Source organism: Malurus melanocephalus, unplaced genomic scaffold, assembly GCF_030028575.1.
Source record: "Malurus melanocephalus ecotype Western Australia unplaced genomic scaffold, MMel_1.1 scaffold_96, whole genome shotgun sequence".
NCBI classification, from domain to species: domain Eukaryota; kingdom Metazoa; phylum Chordata; class Aves; order Passeriformes; family Maluridae; genus Malurus; species Malurus melanocephalus.
Window position 1 is genome coordinate 68,263 of NW_026623328.1, and position 19,367 is coordinate 87,629.

General features: G+C 38.5%; 1 protein-coding gene across 1 annotated transcript in view; it reads right to left on the reverse strand.

The window, feature by feature from the left end:
* Positions 1-19,048, reverse strand: part of VPS13C (vacuolar protein sorting 13 homolog C) — a 74,335-nt gene extending 55,287 nt beyond the window's left edge. Inside the window, exons 1-17 of the mRNA XM_057368617.1 lie at positions 18,845-19,048; positions 17,459-17,502; positions 16,408-16,450; positions 15,542-15,637; positions 14,677-14,778; positions 8,436-8,545; positions 7,551-7,610; positions 6,912-6,971; positions 6,100-6,180; positions 5,386-5,443; positions 4,951-5,078; positions 3,988-4,094; positions 3,163-3,334; positions 2,645-2,707; positions 1,912-2,047; positions 1,241-1,335; positions 530-672 (exon numbers count right to left, since the gene is read on the reverse strand). Of these exons, the coding sequence (XP_057224600.1) occupies positions 530-672; positions 1,241-1,335; positions 1,912-2,047; positions 2,645-2,707; positions 3,163-3,334; positions 3,988-4,094; positions 4,951-5,078; positions 5,386-5,443; positions 6,100-6,180; positions 6,912-6,971; positions 7,551-7,610; positions 8,436-8,545; positions 14,677-14,778; positions 15,542-15,637; positions 16,408-16,450; positions 17,459-17,502; positions 18,845-18,944 (1,598 nt within the window). The 5' untranslated portion in view covers positions 18,945-19,048. The remainder of the gene's footprint in view (positions 1-529; positions 673-1,240; positions 1,336-1,911; positions 2,048-2,644; positions 2,708-3,162; positions 3,335-3,987; positions 4,095-4,950; positions 5,079-5,385; positions 5,444-6,099; positions 6,181-6,911; positions 6,972-7,550; positions 7,611-8,435; positions 8,546-14,676; positions 14,779-15,541; positions 15,638-16,407; positions 16,451-17,458; positions 17,503-18,844) is intronic.
* Positions 19,049-19,367: the final 319 nt, after the last annotated feature.

Genomic DNA, 19,367 nt, shown 5'->3' on the forward strand with positions numbered 1-19,367 from the left:
AGTTAGAACTGAAGGAACTGCAAATGAAAGCAAAATGGACTCATTTTCCAAACATTAGAAATCCTGTTCATTTATTGTATAATCCACTAATTTTTGTTCTGGTGTGCCCTCTCTTAAAACACAGGAAGGTCTCAGTGTCTTGCATTCTAGCTGAGCTCCCACCCACTGGTCACAGATGTAGTTTTTCATTTCTGTAGTCATGGCTTGGGTGGGGTCACACCACTGGCCACACCACTTCCCTACTTGGCTATCACTTGCCAATAGTCATATTCAGCACTTGGACACTTAGATTCAAGAAAGAGCTTGATATTGTTCATGAACATTTGCAGACAGCATTCCCTTCTTCATTTCATTCTATGTTATTCACCAAATTTTATGATTTACAACAGAGTACAATTACAGAAMATTCACACATTTACAAGGCAATACAAAGCATAATGCACTACCCAAGAAAAAAATTGAGAAGCAGGGGAGTGGGGTGAAGAGAGGCAGAGATGCTTCTATGAAAAGAAAATATCAATCCAATTACTTAATGGCTTGTGCTCCTGGGCGCTGTGATATTTTGGTACTCAGATCAATTATCTGTACTTTAAGAATTTCTGCCACATCCTTGTCTTCTTTAATTGTGAGAGAAGTGCTTAACAGCTTCAGTGTCACAACATGGGCAATATACTAGAGGACAGAGGAAACTGAAATTAGTCATCTCAGTAAGAATAATTTTTCAGAACTCCTGATGTTAACAAATTGTAATGTGTCTAAGTTTCTCCAGTCAACTAAGATAGAAACACATCTCTATGCAGGAAGCAAAGTAAAGTCTTTACTTTATTCAGTGTTTACTGGTCATTTCTTCAACAAATGCAGAGCAAATATAGTCTGCTCCTTTTCAGCATTCAGGAAGTTACTTTTAAACTGTGAAGCAAGYATAGCCAAACTACATTTAGTAGCGAACTCCCTCAATCAACCAAAATCATTACAATCCCATTAAATAACTCAATTTTGGAAGACACAGCATGTATGCCTTTATTGTTCTTGCTGCTAAATGTCAAGTCTTGGCCTTGTCAAGAGAGGGTGCTGACTTCCCAACATATTTATCACAGCACTTTCAGAATAATCAAATAACATTTCTCCTCTGAATTTGAAGCCTTCAACTTTCTTCAGGGTACTGAGAGAGTTGAAGGCATCTTTACACTTAATTTGATGTGAGGTTTGGTTTTTTAAACCATCCTCCTAGGTTGCTTACCTGCTTTGGCAATGAAAGGTGRTGGGAGCTGTCACTGTATCCAATAGCAGTAAAAAGTTTTGCCTTCTCCTCTGGTGTCATTAGTTCATCGATAGCTAAAAACCAAAAAACCCACACAAAGTGCACCTTAATAACAATTACCATTTTCCCTCACATTTGTCTCCTACTATACTTAAGTTGTGCTGATGCATTTAACTGATTCTTCATATTGCACTAARTTCCAGATTGTAATATAATTCACACAAGAGTCTCCATATGCAGGTCTCCATATGGCTACATATGTAGCACAAAACCCAATACAATTTTTATTACAAGTGTATCCAGAGCTCTTCAATGGTGAAAATAGATTTCAGGAATTTTAGTAGATCAAATCTCTGATCTCAAATTTCTGTATCATCAGAAACAGAGTATTCCAGTTGTTGCCAATTTTTACTATAGCTGTAAGTGTCACACTCCTCACCAATCCTCTGAAAATCCTTATGGCCATTTCAGAAGAACACCTTATTTGCCAGCTCAGTATTCAGTAAGTAGTGCTATAAAATGATCAATGATTGCCCTGCTTAAGCCATACTCTCTCCTTCTGCATAGCAGGAAGCAAAAACATCATAATTTTAATGTATAAGAACACTAAAAATCTCCCCAAACATTAGGGTGTTACAGTCTACACCTACTTTCAGGTACAAGTGATTCCTCATCTTCTTGTTTCCTAGACTCTCTTTTACTCCAGAAACCACCAAACCATCCTCCACTTTTCTTCTCTGCTTCAGTGCTTTTCTTCTTCAGTAATTTTTGTCCTGACCTTATYGTCTTCAAACCAGAAATTAAAACACATTGGACAAAATATGTAATTGATAGTATTACAATTTTTCTGTAAATAATGCATGTTTGTATGCATGTGAACATGCATTTAACTGWTGGACAGCAACACCACACCACAAAGAGTTAAGAGCACTTTGAGTCACTAGACAGAGGCAAAAAGAGGATCAGAGTGAAGGGCATGCCCATGTGTGWGCATRCACTGACACCAGCACAGTGTCTTTKACTYCCCACAGTTTTTTCTAYAYATTTCTCTAGCATTTAGACCACAAAAAGACAGGAACTATACAAAAAGACATTATTTAAAAGAATACAAAAAGCAATTACGTTCCTTAAACCTAGCAGATTCCTTAACCTAGTAGTAATAAACCTGAGGAATGATCCTGTACCATTTAAAACTTTTCAACTTTTTTTGCAACTGGTTTCCAGTTTGGAAACAGATTTACTCTTGTCCTGGCAGAAGAGGAAACTTGTCTTCCTACCTACCTATCCTATCACATAAATCAGCACAATTTTTAAAAAATATTATCGCGACAAAACGTCCCATTTGAATTGTTAGAATAGTAMTGAACAAAAATGACTCCTTACCTCAACTTGTGCTTGTTGTCTTGCTAAGATTATATTGAAGACGTCCAGTTTTCTTTCTAAGTCCTATAAAAATATATGATTAAATTACTTGCCTCTAAAACATATTTAGGAAAGGCTCTCCACCATACATTTTCTACCATTCCTTCACATTTACCCTCCAACTGATTTCAAGATTTACCCATTTCTATCATAGGTATATCCCACCCCCTGCTGCAAAGTGCACTAGAAGATGAAATCTGATGTTAGGCAGCCTAATTGTTTTCCTTAACTAARTAACTCTTGCACTTCATTAAATGCATCCCTGCTCATTAATCATCAAGCAAAGACAGTTTGTTTTAAATGGCATTTTTCTAGTATTTATTTCTTTCAGGTTGCACTGAACTTCAGATTAAGAAGGATTTCCACAAACTTCCTGTGCTCTTGTAAAACCTCCAACCTGGATTACTCTCAAGTATATCTAAAGAATTATTCCATAGAGGGACCAAAACATAATTCCTCCAAAGACTAAAAACTCATACCTGAATTTGTCTCTGTGTTTCTTCTGACAGTTTACTCTGTGTTAGCTTGTTCTTGTACACATTTTTGTAACTCTTCAGAAGCTGCCTGTGCTGTTTTATGTTACTCCATGACCACATTCGAGTATGTCTTCTGATGTGAACTTCAAGAACACTGTTACCTGCATATTTCCACCTACAATAATTCCACACTTGTGAACAACTTCCCATTTCATTTGTGCATTTCAACTTACTGATTGCAGAGGTAGTTAATTAGTATGCAAACACCTTGTTTGCCACTTGTGACTTGAGTAACCTGGCTTATAAAAAATTCAGCACTTTCAACATCAGTTTTGAAAAATGGACTAAGGGCTTAAATTTAATGCCTGAAGAACTACAAACCTGCATGTTTACAAATTTGGGCTGTTACAGCATTAAGTGCTTTTAAGCACTTTGATAATCAGCTAGACTTTTTCAGTTAGAAAAAGGCCACGAAAATGCATACCAGTTCAAAACTTCACAAATTATAGGTGACATGCAAGTTTCCCTTGTATTACATTTGCTATGTCTTTTCTTTAGCCTTTCTAAAATTACATGCTAACCTCTAAAGAGAGCTCACACATATTGTGCAAATTTTGGGGACCTCTCTTAGCAAGCGAAATTTTCATCAAGTGGATCTYTCATCACTTGAATCCAAGGGCTAAGCAAAGCTCTGTGAAAGTTATAGTATCAACAGGTGATCTAGTTTCAAAACTACTTCTAACCACAAAGGAGAATGAAGACAGTGGAGAGAACTCCAGCATCTCCCAAAGAATGCATGAATTTTGTACATGAATGTACATAGCTTACCATTCCTGAGCATGTTTATGGAGACACACATTTGGCCTAAATCTTCTGTACGGTGCATTGCGAACCATGTAATCTATGGACTCCAGCAGGTCTATCATGCTGAGGTACTAAACACAGGAAAACAAGTTTCTTAGAGGTTCAGGTTTTGTTTGCAGGCAGTGTTTGAACTGAATGCATACCATGGCCTTCAGTATTCCTCAGATTACTCCTCAGCTCCATGCATTTTCATTAGTACATAGAAGTGGACCAGCTATACCCGTTGTTCTCAAAGGACATCACTACATGAACCCCTGGGTCCCCTGAAGTACGACAATGATTTGGAGTTTTAGCAGCCTGCTCAGCACAAAAAGACTTTCTCAGTCTTTCTAAAATCAACCATATTCATTTGTCAATGCAGTTTCCCTCATTTTWGAACTGCCTTTATATTAGTGAACCTTACTGGTACAGTTCTGAACTCAATATACACTTCGACATCAGTAAGAGCTAAAAAGCTCTTCAGCCAACTGACTGCAAGTTATCTGTGAATAAATGACAACACTTACATGGCTGGGGAGCTATCTAAATTTGTTCTTTTTTGCTTCAGCAGGCTTTGTTGCCATTCATTCCTGCCCTTCCTTGTACTTTGGAATCTCTGAAGTTTAACTCTGAGTTACAGTTTAACAAGATAAAGGGTACTCATAATTCCCTTCTCTATGTGAAAAGAATTCTACTGGAAGGGCTGAATACAGATCAGGTGGTCCCYGGAGGATGCACGGATAAGAGTGTCAGAGTACAAGGACTGAGCACCAAGATTGGTACACAGAGGGAAAAAGATCCTACACTTTTCCTACAGGTACTGCTAAACAATTTAGAAATTCTACTGGTATAGAAGCACTAAGAAGCACTAAGAAAAATGTTTGCCAGTGAAAAAACATTACAGTTCATTACAAATYGAAATGTGTGACAAATACCAAACCAACTTACCTGTGGCTTAGTGAATTCAATGACAATTCTCTGTACTTCCACATTACAATCAATCTTAGGAGTTTTCAATTCTACTTCTGCATATGGGTTGATGTATAGTCTTGCAGATGCTGACACTGGTCTGAAAACTTAAAGATAAAAAAATTGAAATGGATTTTGTGCTTATAATTAAAGTATGGCAAGTAATAGATGAATCACTTTGTACTGATAATGTGCATGCTCAAGCACCACAGAATCAAGACACAATTCTTACCAACAATTAAGACAGCCCAGCAATARTCCAAGCATTCAAACACCCAAGACCTAATATGTTTTATTACATTTAGGTTTTTGTGAACTGAAAGTTAGTATGGGCATGTCTGCAGGATCAGGTCAGGCTGTTGGACATTAACATACTCAGGACAGTTTATATGCACTCATTCCTAGCTTACTTACTGTACTGGTAGTCCTTAGGCTGATTACCACCACAGGGAATTCCTCTTTTCAGCTGATCCTGCAAAGGGATATGATATTGTCTGACAATTGATGAAGAGCATTACTTGTTTAGAGTTCTCTAAGCTCTGAGTAGACCAAGTGAAGYTCATCAGTACTTTGCAGACTTTTGCAGTTCTCAATTCAAACTGTGTATCAATTGTGTTTTCCCTTMAGACTAAGATTCAGAGAAAAACATTTACAGACAGGCAATGCCAAAGTAATTTGGCTATTCTTAAACAACTGGATGGTTTTAAGCACTTCCCAGTTTTGATTCAATCTTCAGTGTTAGAATCAAGCCCACTAGGTTAAGTGCATATTTCGTTAAGGGCAAAATAAAAATAAATATATTCATAAAAGACGAGCATAGAAGAAAAATGTAAACAAGTAGTATTGCACAAGGAAAATGGARCACCTTTATAAACATCATGGGTTAAAATATAAAAAAATGCCTAAAMCCTCTAGGGGTTGATAACAAATGAGGTGCTAAAAGTATTACCAACAATAGTGCATTAACAATACTGGATTATACAAAGTAACAATAGTGAATTAACATATGACCCTGAATACAGGTGACCATAAGTGTGAGGAGTGGGGTAGAAATCAGTGTGATGTAGCTTTGAACACTGCAAGAGCTAGAGAATATAGTCCTGTTTAATTCACTGTCTTGTACATTACCAGTATTTGTTCACGGGAGCCATGATAATACATTTTGCTGTTTATGTTCCAGTATGCACTGAGGCTGTCCAGGCACAAAAGCTGCACAGGAAAGAAAACTCTGCATTCAGCCCATTCTATGAACCATGCTTTCCATTCATGAAAACAGAAAACATATGAAAGTAGGCTAGACAGCAAACCCACCATCAGCATTGAGATGTATTTAATCTAACAATACTATTTTGAAATTGTAATTGAAGTGCAAGTTCTTAAAGCCCAAGTTCATGCACACCTGTTAAACATGACCCTGGATTACAGGGGCAAGGGTGCACAAAACTGGTACTTGGCCTAATAAAGAAGCCAGGACCATTAAACCGTTCTTATATTGTTCCTTTAATTCCTTAGACCTCTGCATACTCTTTTCTGAACATCTCGGGGGGGTGGTTCAAGAGGTGGGCAGGGAGAACAGAGAGACTGCTTAGCTCCCAGAATCCCAATTACATGAGGAATATAAATTAGATTAGGAAATGGCAATTTGACAACCTCTTTGAAATCACTGTTTCCATGCAGGCTTGCTGTATAATGCATTGAATGAGGGGATCAGCACTCACATTTAAAGGAAATAATTCATACCATGGAGTTTATTTAAATTTACACCTTGCATAAAAAGTTATTTATGCTCTGCTTGTATTTAACCACACATCAAAAATAAAGAGAAACAGGAGAATTCAAAAAGCAAACTATTTTTCAAATTTATTTAGAGCTCCAGGTTAGTACTTTGCAAGATCAGTTGCTTTGTTCACTTGTGTAGGAAAAAACCTAGAACACATTACCTTGTATATTATTTTTGCAGCTTCATTCAGAATGGAAGGTGTCCAGTTCTCATTTGTTGTCTAAAAGTTCAAAGTGATAAAGTAATTTTGTGCATCTTAGCTAAAATATTGTGGGTTTCACGTATGCTTCCAAGCAACAAATGCATCCAGTTTCTCTGCATACACACACGTTAAAATAACAAACAAAAATCTATCACTTCACTTTCATACTTTGATATTCAACTTCTCAACCAACCCATAAAATGCTTAACAGCTAAGGCAAAGAGAGGTTAGCTGAAATTTTCTCTCCCCATTTCTCAAAAGGCCTGGCACAATACCAAATTCTTTATCATCATGATGTAATGTTTGCCCTCATTTCTCATGTCTAAATTAACTTGCCCAGTTTTAAAGGTCACTTGGATCACTAGAGTAGTTTATTAGAACAGATCAGTTTTCTCAGAAAGTGTAACATTCCTCAGTCCTCTTCCCTTCTGCTTGCTCCAGCTGCAAGTACTATTTGCATGGATAAATTTTGTGTGTCTTCACTTCCAGCTGTATGCACACTGTCACTGTATCTCCTCAATATGCTCCTTTTCCTCTCTGCTGCTCCAAAGGCAAGCCAATTGAACATACAAGAACACGCAGTCACACACACATTACCAGYAAACTAAGCTCGCCCAATGTCATTCCCAAGGAAATCGGACACTGTGGGTCTGTGATCTACAAAAACAGAAAAACAACAGGTATTTGCTTCTCTTGCTACAGACAGATGTATTATTTAAAGTTGACTGAAATCCTAACTGTTCTGAGCAACTGCCCTTGCTTAGTTATTCTAACTGAAACATTACAGGAAGCCACTATGATAGGCCACAACAAATATGGCAGTAAAGACTCAGGACTTCAAACTGAAAAATTTCTTTTGGATTCTAATAACATCATACAGGAAGAAAAATAAGAATCAGAATACCACATCTAGGTCAGCTATATCACTTTATGATATGCAGTCCTCTGACCTCTTTAACTTTAGTGTCTCTGCACGCAGTCCCAAAGAAAGGTTTGAGAAATACTCTATTATCCAGTGCTTTTCTTTTAAATTCAATTATCTCAAAACAAACTGCTTAATCATTCTCCWAAAGGGAGGTAAAACTAGAAATACCAGTTTGGTTCATATAAACTAATATTCTTATTTATCAATTCAGTGTTTTCAATGATCTGCCTTCAGACCCATCTGTAAACCCCCCAGCTTCTGCCATTCTGAATTCTCCCCAGGATCTTGAAAAACTCARCTGCACACAGCAATATGTGAGAACAGACACCACCCACACTTAGCGAGCAAGGCGGCACTAGACAAGGGGAAGAGARTATCTACTTCATATATCCATGTTTCTGGCATTCAGTCATTTCTGGAGCAACTTGTTTGAAGAAGTGTGGAAGAAACTACAATAAGTTTTTCAAGGTGGCAAATACAGTTTCTCTATGGACTAGATATCCAGAACTGCATTCAAGTCCTATTTAAAATGAAAAGAATATGTCCCAGATACTTACATCATCTTCGTATTTAACATGAATGCCTGTGATTTTGACTTGCACATTTTTTATAACTTGAGTTGCAAGCTTTTCTAAGAACGTATCCTTCTTCTCCTCCTTTGGTTTGTCTAGAACAACAATTTTTTAAAAGTCAGTATTCAGTGTAATAATTGAACTTAATTACACCAACAACTACAGCAATGTACATTTATTATTTCCTCTAACTTAACATTTCAGTTTTCACTTTTTTAGATTATATTTTTGCATTTTTTTCCTTTTCTGCACATCCATATTCTGAAGATGTGATATTAGCTGACTATGCACAACTTAACCACAGGAAAATATATGTCTCAGTTTCAGTCAAAACAGTTTCGCTTGCAGGAAGTTTTGGATTAATACACTCCTCCCTACTCTTTTCAAGGCAAAAGGTTATCTCTTAAAAGTCCTTCAATGATTAACTAGAGGTTTCAAAAAGAAAATAAGTAAGACAGTGTAATTTAGCACAAAATACCCTTGAATAACATATGCCAGGCAAGGCAAGGAGTAATATTTACAATCCCTCATTATTTCATTATAGTGATATGACTGTCATCTCAGGCATTTTACTAAAGTATGGCTGGATGAGCTGCTTGTCCTGTGGCTGCCTTTACAGGCTCCACTGCTGTGTTCAGTACCCTTCTTACAAAGGGGCTTATCCAGCAAGTGCCACTAATCAGCCTACCAAGCTTATATATTCTTGTTGGAAATGCTACAGATGGCTCAAGTTGAAGAAATAGTCATGGCTACTCAAGCAGAGAAAAATAAGGACTAYAGGTTTTGACTCCGCTTACTTTAACTGTTTCTAACTTTTTATATATGCAATGCACACTGAACACCACAGGTATCTAACTTTGTCCCACTCTTTTAAAAAGATGTACAATTTTTTTTAAGCTTTGAGAGGTTCAGGAAATCTGCTTAAAAATGAAAATACTTCACTATTGAACAYGATCTAACAGTTTTAGTCAGGAGACCATTTGATTTCAATTTAAAAAAATAGCCATGAACTCAGAAGAAAGCAAAACAGTGTATCACTTTTATATGCAATGCATATTTCCTCCTATTAACTGATGAAATAAAATTAAAGAAAATTAAAGAAAATTAAAGAAAGGAGAAGTCCTTATCAAAGCTTCACGACCTTTAAGTGCAAGGACTCCATTAACACTTTTGCAGCCAGATGCAGCTACCAGCAGCAATTTCAGTTTGATACCTTGCAAAGCTTATCTTGGGTCCCCAAAAAGTTATCCCTCCAACTGCAAGTCTGTGCAGAGCTGCAGCTTCCTCCATGAGCAAATACATAACAATACAACCACACAAGACATGGCAACCCATACTTAGTCACATAATACTGAAAACCTGCATGGTTAKGTGTTTATAGACAGTAATTATCCTCTTGGGGAAAAACATCAATTTCATTCCTGTTTAAATATGTCATACCACTGTATTAGTGATTCAGAACAGAGAGCAAAGGTGATAAAAAGGACTGTTTACTGCTAAAACATCAGCATCAGGTTTTCTTTACCTGTTACTGGAATCTTACAAAAGTCAGACAAACAGTAGTAACTTGCACATGCAGGTTTTCCAACAGACACAGTGAAGTGCACTAATCAGCCCATCAAATATGTACAGTTCTGCTGTAAATGCCACAGATTGCTCAAGTTTAAGGAATAGGCACAACTATCCAAGTAAAGAGAAACAAGGACTCCCTTCAGTCTCACTGGGTCCAGAGAATGGATAAACAGCAAAAAAAAAAAAAGCTCTCTCCAATTTATATCCTCTCTTTCAAACTGGAGGTAAAAGGTCTCACTGGATGGATAGCCAAGTCTATCAAAAACGAATCTACACAGAAAGCAAAAAGAACTCTTTAAGTTAAAAGCCATAACTGTTACCCACCTTTTGAGCGATCACGACCTTTAAAGGGTCTCTTAAAATGCTTNAAAAAAAAAAAAAGCTCTCTCCAATTTATATCCTCTCTTTCAAACTGGAGGTAAAAGATCTCACTGGATGGACAGCCAAGTCTATGAAAAACGAATCCACACAGAAAGCAAAAAGAACTCTTTAAGTTAAAAGCCATAACTGTTACCCACCTTTTGAGCGATCACGACCTTTAAAGGGTCTCTTAAAATGCTTTTTGTATTTTTTACGCTTACGTCCTTTTGCAGTGCAAGCAATTTTTTGGGAAAAGCATAAAAGTCAAGTTAGTAAAGCAGAAATGTAAGAAAGCCTAAGAAAATATGGAAGAAAGTTTAGCTTGTCTTAAAGCATAATGGCTTAGTAAATTCTTGCTGAAAGCTTTTCAAGAATTTCAGCTGTATTAAGGAAACAATCAGCTAGTTCTCATAGCATAGAATATAAATCCAGAAGAGGTTTCTACCTACAAGGACATAACTTTCAAGCTAAGACATAGCTGTATGTGAAAACCCAAAGAGCACTTCTCAGTAGGATTCTCATGATAATCCACAGTATGGTACAAAAGCACTCTGACAGAACAAATCCAGCAAACACAAAATAGACATACAAAAACAATGATTCTAATAGCTTTACATTAAATCAAATTCCTTCTTTTACATACATATTACAACCCACATAATCACCACCATTCGTTAATTAAATGATGCTCGTAATTTTCTGCAATTCTAAAGAAAACCAGTTTGGTGAGTTGCACAGTGTCTTTCCCCTCTCTGGCCACCCAGGGGAAAATAATTCAGCAATAGTGCTGCCTGTGCTTATCTTTATGGGGTTGTAGCATGAGAAGGGTGTATCCCTCTAAAGCAAGAAGGAAGAAAGAGTAACAATGTACCTAACCTAACTGTGGGGAACAACGTGATACCATTTGCAGGCCTGTTCAAACAAAGGAGGAAAACTGCCTGCCAAGATTTCAACCTGTCTTGCAGGTAAGATAACAGAGTGGTCACYATACAAACAATAAAAAGGAAAATCTAGCCAAATAGAAACATTTTATTTTGGGTAGTTCCCTTTAACACTACAAGTTTATTAATGTTATTTTAAAAGGACAACTTCCTTCACTTACTATTGAAGTTGCAGGTCTTAAGCTTTAACTCCCATGTATGAGAAAACTAAAGAAACAGGATATTCTTCTTCTTTACCCACATCCACTACTATATAGAAACTAGATGTATGTTTTAAAGCTCATTTTAAACCTGTGCTCAGATAACAGCTCAAGCAAGAAATTTTGGCTCAACAACTTTCTGAAAATCAGGTTTCAGAAGTTAAAAATAGAGTGAGCAGATACAATATAACAACAGCTCCCCTGAATTTTAATGGAAGCTGTTTCCTTGCCTAACTTGAGAGCAATCCCAAGGAAGAGAGGCAAGGTAAAGCATGCTAATGCCTTCGATCTGCTATCGTTCATTTTGTCTGTGCGTGGCTTCAAGACAGCCTGAACTTCCAGTACCTTAAACCCAGACACCTTAAGTAAGGGTAATTATTCTCTACTCTCCAAACAGCTAAAGATGGTGCTGTAAAATCATAGTAGAATATTGTCAGCATTTTATAACATTCTTGAGCTCAACATGACTGATGGAAATCTAAGTGGTCTCTTAATCTTCCAAAACAGCTACTCAATTAAAAGTGCAYCAAGTCATTGCAAGATTCCACCTGAACCTACATTCATTAAAATCTTATTTCTAGAACCACCAATATGTGGATGCTTACCAAACAAGTACTGTTTTCYCACTTCTAAATTTTGCTGCTTTGGAGGGGTGGGACTTCTAAAAATTTAAGCTGCCTGCTCATCACGCACATGCAAAATGTAACTAACCATGCATACCCACCAGTCTTGGTGTCCTTGTAAACCAGACTTTCCAACCCATACAAGGAATCTTGTGAATGAGTGCCTTGGTCCACACGGCAGCAAATAACCAAAAAAATGCATTTGGTTTAAAAGAAGGAAATCAACTYGTGATTTAGTATCAAGTTCACCAAACTTGTATGACGCAGTAGTATTCCCATTACAGTATCTGACAGCCAAAGTCACTTCAGAATATCTAGTTTCAGTGATTACTTACACAGAAAAATTATGCAATTTCAAGTTTTTCTTGTAACCAGAAAAGACCTACAGTCTCTGGCCTCCTTATATGAGGTTTCATAGAGACCAATTGTAATAGCTTAGAAAAAAGAAAACCATTTCATCAGCTTGTATCAGCAGTTTCCAYTTCCCCCTCCCATCTACACATCCAGTAACATGACCATTTTGCTCWACATTTCAAAAGCATGTCACAAGACAATATCTCCAGGACTATTTATACTCTTAAATCCAAGGACTCAATCAAGATTCTAAACATGTTAACATAAATCAAGTGTTAATCAGAAAAGAAAATACAGCTAAGAATTCATGGAYCCTGACAACTTTCTATTCAATACATTTCCTACATTTTCAGCATCCATTGTGTGCTCTTAAAAGCCTACAGAGAGAGCCCAATTTCTTAGAATTTTATGGCTCAGTAGGGCAACATGGCTCTGAGATTTCTGTATCTAGCAAAGGCAAAGGATCTGCTCATGCAGGACATACACRAGTCCCCTCGAGTACAATATATGCTGGACAACACCACAAATACAAACAGCTACTACTGAAATATGATCATAGATAACAGAACATCTCAAGCTAGAGTTTAAATTTAATCCAGTTTAAATGTTCCTCACACTTTTCCTTCTCAAGGCTTAAAGTATAAAACTGCAAAACATGACTAAATCTAATTCTTGTTATTTATATAATCAGTTGAGCTATTAAGGTATCATTTTTCTAAGATAGTTTTTTTCAAAAGCATTATAAATGTTGGATGCATTAAGTTGGTTTTTTGTTTTAAGAAAAATGTCACAGACTCACTCTTAAATAGATGAAATTCCAGCACTGGAATTCCTCAAGCAGTGCCCATTAGGTTCAATTMATGTTGTTATATTACCCTTTTATCCCATTGTTACTGGTGCAAAGAAYATTGGCTGAAGCACTACTGCTGTACAGGATCCAAGTGCTACATAACTGAGGTTAAATCTCTACCAACATTGCTTCAMCCCAGCATGAAGCAATGGCTGCAAAATTCATTCACTGACGTTGTCTTAGCCCTCATACAGTTGCTGGCATATTTAAGACAAGAAATAAAGCAAAGCTCCTTTCCTCATTGCAGATTGTCAGATTGCTATTTGAAGGAAACTGCACRTGCACCTCTCAAACTAGCAAAGCAGGAAAATGACCACAGACTCTGCTGTAACTGGAGAATTAAATAASCAAACGGATACGAGCAAACTATCCTTTTTCCAAGTGTCCAAAGCATCATCTCATTCTCAGCTACTTCTCCCTGAGTTGCAGCTTTACAWGTATCCTAGAAATGCCTCTTAACAACCTTTACACAAGTCAATAAACCRGTCTCAATTCAGACAAATCTTCAGTGGTAACMTTTTCCTCCAACACATGTAATTACTTGTCATTGTTTCTGACCTTGGTTTCCATCCAAACAAGCCCACCTGATASCATAATTTTATTAAAAGTATTGGTTACAACAGTACAAGCAAACAACAGCAAAARAAAATCATGACCACAAATCAAGTTAACTGAAYTTCAATGATMAATTTTAACCTATAACTGAGAGCTYAACACTTTTTATGACTTAAAGCAAAAGTTTAAGTTTCCTATGCTCATGCTCAATTGCTTTTTTGTGTCATGAATTACTTCCTGCTCACAAGAGTCTCATTTCTCAAACAAGCCCAAACTCAGCACGTCATAAAACCATAGCAGAAACTGAAACAAAAGCACTATCATTGCAGTGAAAATTTACAAGCCTTACCGTTGCCCTTAAAAATTCCTTTCAGCAAAGAGCAACCTACCACATGGACCTCTAAAACATACAGTTAAACATCTATTATCAAGATGCTAAAGCAAGATAACATTACTCTCACGTAATGCACTTTCTACTGTTCTATATGATCCTGTTCCCCTAAAGCACCAACCAAAAAAATAATGAAAAAGACACACCCCATGATCATATTCCTATTTCCCACAAAGCTGACCAGATAAATGAATGATAAACAACAAATAACATTTCTTTCAAGCTTTTCAGTAAAAAGCCTTTTCAAAGCACTGTAGTAAGATTAGCTGGACACTTGAAAAAATAAAATTTATTAARTCAATTAYAAATCAAGACTTTTCTTTCATAGCACAGCCAAAGTCCTCAAATTCCAATGGAGATTTGCATTATTAACTCAGTACCTTTTTCTGCTGCTTTCTGCAAGGCTTCCTCAATTCTTGCCAGTTCCTTTTGTTTATTATCCTGCAAGTATTTTTCTTCCTTCTCTGCATCATATTTCACACCTGTAAGTCAAGTTGGGACAGCCTTAATCCAAAATCTCAAGTTATACAATCTCAGCCTTAATCCAAAATCTCAAGTCAATACAAATGCATTATCAAGCCATGCACACCATATACAACATCATGCTTCTCTCCTTGTTTGAGAGAAAGGTTATTTTATGTTTCATTGCTGACCACTGCAGCCAGCCTCCAAAACTGTTGTTTTTACACAATTATGCATTACTTCACAGGAAAATCTTTCAATGGAAATTCAGACCCTGAAGTGTGGTGTGTACAATATAAAACAGGTTTTTAAGTTCTACGACACATATATTTGATGTTCTAGGAACTTGCAAGTTTTCTCATCATTCCAGGGTTCTGATTTCAGTGAAAAACAGTAAATTTCTCTGACCCTCTTCCCTCTCCTTACAAATAATATTAATGGAATTATTACCTTTGACTGTTATAATTTATAAGCAGATAAACGGCTAAAGATCTAAACCAAGCCAGAACACTGGATTCAGGATAAGCACATTTTAGAGGAAACTTGGCTGTTGAATTGAACTTGGAATTGATACAACCAAGGATCTCYATAAAAGCAACAGGTGCTGTTTTCTCCCACCCTTCTTCTACTAACTTGCCACCATTTGTCTAGAAATTTCTCTGAGGGAGCAAAATGTAAAAATGGTGGTTTACATGAACTACTTGCTATTACAGACTCATTTACATGGTAGCCTTAGATATTTTTCTCTTCCTTTATTTAACTGTTGCTGAAAAATTTACATACTTGCTCCAGGAACTATCAGAAGATACAAGCCTTCTAGAGTTGCAACGACTGCCTCCCCATAGAGATTCTTCCAAGGAATCTTCAGAGTAAGTTTATCTAAACAAAGCAGATACAGTTACATCAAAACATAAATCTTAACTGTGCTTAGTCTGAAGAACACCTCAGGCACTGAAGAGCACTAGCCYTATATCCTGATGTCCTAAATACCTTAGAAGGTTAGGAGAAATCCTATGGGCATRAACATTTTATAAAGCCCTTGAAGTGATAAAATACCTGCAGAGGAAATATAAGCCACAGTTTTAAGCAAAAAGTTGCAGTTTGAATCAGAATAGTTCAAGCCAAAACCTGAAATCATGACTGAAGCTCGATTCACTGGGATGAACATGATTTTCATTATTTTCCCAAGGAAGTAGAAGAGGAAATACAACACATATATATCTTTTACAAATGTTTCATATGAAAAAGCAATGTTGACCAGCAGGAAAAGRACTTAAAAATAAATAAATCTAAGAGTTCCTAAACATTTGGCATATTTGTCAGTTCCAGGAATTTAACTTAAATTCTTCATAGTCCTAGTAAGTCCTTTAAGGAACAACACATATTCTGTCACTACTAAACAGCTCCCTTGATCATTCATACATCCAGTAAGAACCTCTTAGACGTGTTTTTCATACCAATCTGTAAAGTTACACAAACAGGGCTTGCCAGATAACATCCACTGCAGTCAAATTGAATTTCTATGCTGGTTTCAACAATAAGTATAATTACACTTAAGAAAGTTTGATAAAAGAAATTCGGGGCAGTACTGACAGTAAAGCTTGTATTAGAATTTCCATTTCAATACTCGTTTTGGAACTAAAACTTACCTATCTGACCAACTTTTATTCTAAAAGGCACATCCAGTTCACTCTGTAAATTGAAAAAAAAAAGTGTTAATCAGAGGAAGTAGTAGAAATCAAATAAATAAATTTAAATTACCTTTGCAAAGTACTGTATTCACACACAGAAATTAAAGGCTACTCTTTTTGTAATGAAAAACCTTACAGGGAAAACAAAAACAATGCAGATGGCAGCAGACAAGCAAACTAGGGGGGAAAAAGAGAAAAATTTGATCACATCATATTCCTTTGATCCCTCCWTTTCAAGAAAGTGTAGGCTACTTCTCTAAAAGTGGTGTTCACTGCTGAGTTTCCTTTAATTACTTTTGCATGGAAATCTAACACATTGCAATTATAAGGCTTTCAGAGCCACTCCTTGGTTCATGTTCTTGACTTAAGTCTTGGCACACTCTCAGCTCTGGTCAGTCCCATACATGATTGTGCATTTTTCTACGTCAGAACTGCTGGAATCTGAATCAGCCCCCAAAGAAGGAAAGGCGTACACAAAGCAACACTTCCTTTCTTATCTATGTTATAATGAAGATTTTTGTAACAATAGATGKAAAGCATAACAAAGTTATCAGGGATGGACAAGATGGGCAAGTAAAACATGAAACTTTAGAATAATGGAGAGAAGCCAATAATTAGGTCATACGAAGATCCAATGTGTTTTCAATGCAGAGAAGAGTAACAGTTCTCTTTAGGGAAGCTTGAAACACATTAAACAGTAGAGTGAGATTCTCTCAGTAGCACAGATGTTCACTACCCAAATTAAAGAACATGAAAGCCATTCAAGTMATTTGTTTTTCCAGACAAGAATATGGGAACTTAATGCAAATTACTTCTYATTTTTCAACCACAGCTTCTTTACTTTCTCAGTCCCAGTAACATGAGCAAAATTAGAAGCAGAACTTATTTTCAMTAACCAGTATAACATGACACTGTGYATCCTTTTGTGAGACTACAATAAGCAATATTTTAYCCTACARCTCAATCTTTAGACCCATAAAAACAATTTTGAAGTTATTAGGATACTTACTAATGCATTCTCCTTTATCTGTAAATTGTCAAGTGCCACATTACCTGTTTAGAAGAAAGGGACAAGTACAGAAAAAATTACTTCAAGTATAACTTACATTGGATAAGGAACACAACCACAACCCTCCCAAGTTCTTATGAATAAAACCTGGAAATCTTATTACCGTTACAGAATAGCACAATAACTGTGTAACTTGTCAGAGCCACTAAATTCAGGTTATAGACAAAATTTCAGCTGGAAGAAATAACAGAATCATCACCAAATTAGATACCTCCAAGTTTTTACTCTATTGAATACACCCACAATAATAGGAAGTCTTTCTTATTATTCACTTAGTTGTGAATGACAACGATAGTTCTATCAACATAGGGTAGACTTGGAAAATGGTGCCGTTTTTCATGATTTCACATAATAGAAAAATCATGAACCAYAGAGCCACAAAAAATACTTGCCTATTTTCACAAACACATTAACTTTTCCTGACGTAAGCAACATAATTGGATTTCTAAATGAAACACAGAATTATATCTGAGGAAAGCCCATATAATTTACCTCTTAATGCTTTAATGCCAGATTCCTTAGAGCTATATTCCATTTGAAGTATAGGTATTAATATTGTATAAATGTTAAAACGCGTACAACCACGACGAGTAAAAAAAAGGTGATGACCTACCTATGGAAGGCACCCTAAACGAGACAGATTCTCTAGGCAGTACTTCAGCTGGCTTTTTGCATRACTACAGGGTAACGAACTGAAGTGTTTTGATACATTCCCCGAGAACAGGCCCCCCACGTTATTGCACTCTCCAGTGTTTCGCACGCATTATTTACACCGATAACTGAAAGGCWCGGCTCTCCACGCACCTCATCAGCKGCACCGGCACCCAGCGCTCCCGCCGCCCGGGGCACTGCGCCATGAGCCCGCCCACACACCCAACAGCACCCTCGTGCTTCCACCCAGCACCCGAGACAAGGAATACGAGAAAAACAGCGGGCTTATCGATGTCGGCGGTTTCCGTCCTCGGAGCCCTGCGAGGCCAGCGCCGTGCGCCCGTGCCCCCGCCCCACAGACCGACCCGAGGAACGGAGTGCCACAGACCACGGGCACACAGGGACCGACGGCCCCCACGGGAGCGGGGCTGTCTGCGGCCACACTGACCGGCCGGCCTCACGGAGGGCCACACAGCGACCGCCCTCACGGAGGGCCGCGGCCCCGGAACTCGCCCGCTGCTCACAAGGGGCCGCAAACCCACCGCCCGCCCTCAGAGGGGTCGGCGGTCCCACAGCCCTCGAGCCCCGCACAAGGGAACCGCAGTCAGCCAGACCCGCTGCCCGTCCCCGGTGACTCCGGCGGACGAGGGGCGGCAGAGGGAAGGGGCTCCTTACCCCCCCATATGCCCAGCTTGAGCTGAGACTTGTTCAGGTTCTCCACATAGTCGCCCAGGAAGCGGTTCAGCAGATCCGCCACCACTGACTCCAGCACCATGGCGTAGGCGGCCCCGCAGCCGTGGCTGCCGGCTGGGAGGGGAGCGGAGCGCAGGGGAGGGGGCGGTGAGCGCAGCGAGCGCGGCGTGACCCAGCGCGGACGCACCCCCGGCAGTCAGCTGACGGGGCGGGGCGTGGGCCAGCGCCTGGCGGGGTGCGGGGGCGGGGGGCGTGGGGAGGGCTCGGAGCGGCGGAGGGGCGGTGATGCCGGGCACGGACAGACCCCGGGCCGACACGGGCAATCCCGGGCCGGCCGCTGCCCCTCGAAACGCGGGGCCGAACGAGCGCGCGGGGCGGGGCYGGCGCGGCGGTACATGGCGCTCCCTTGTGGCGCGTGAACCGCTACTGCACCATGGCCGCAGGCGCGGCTGCCCCGGCGCTTCGCGGAGTGAAGAGACCGCGTGAGGGAGGAGCAGCCGCGGGC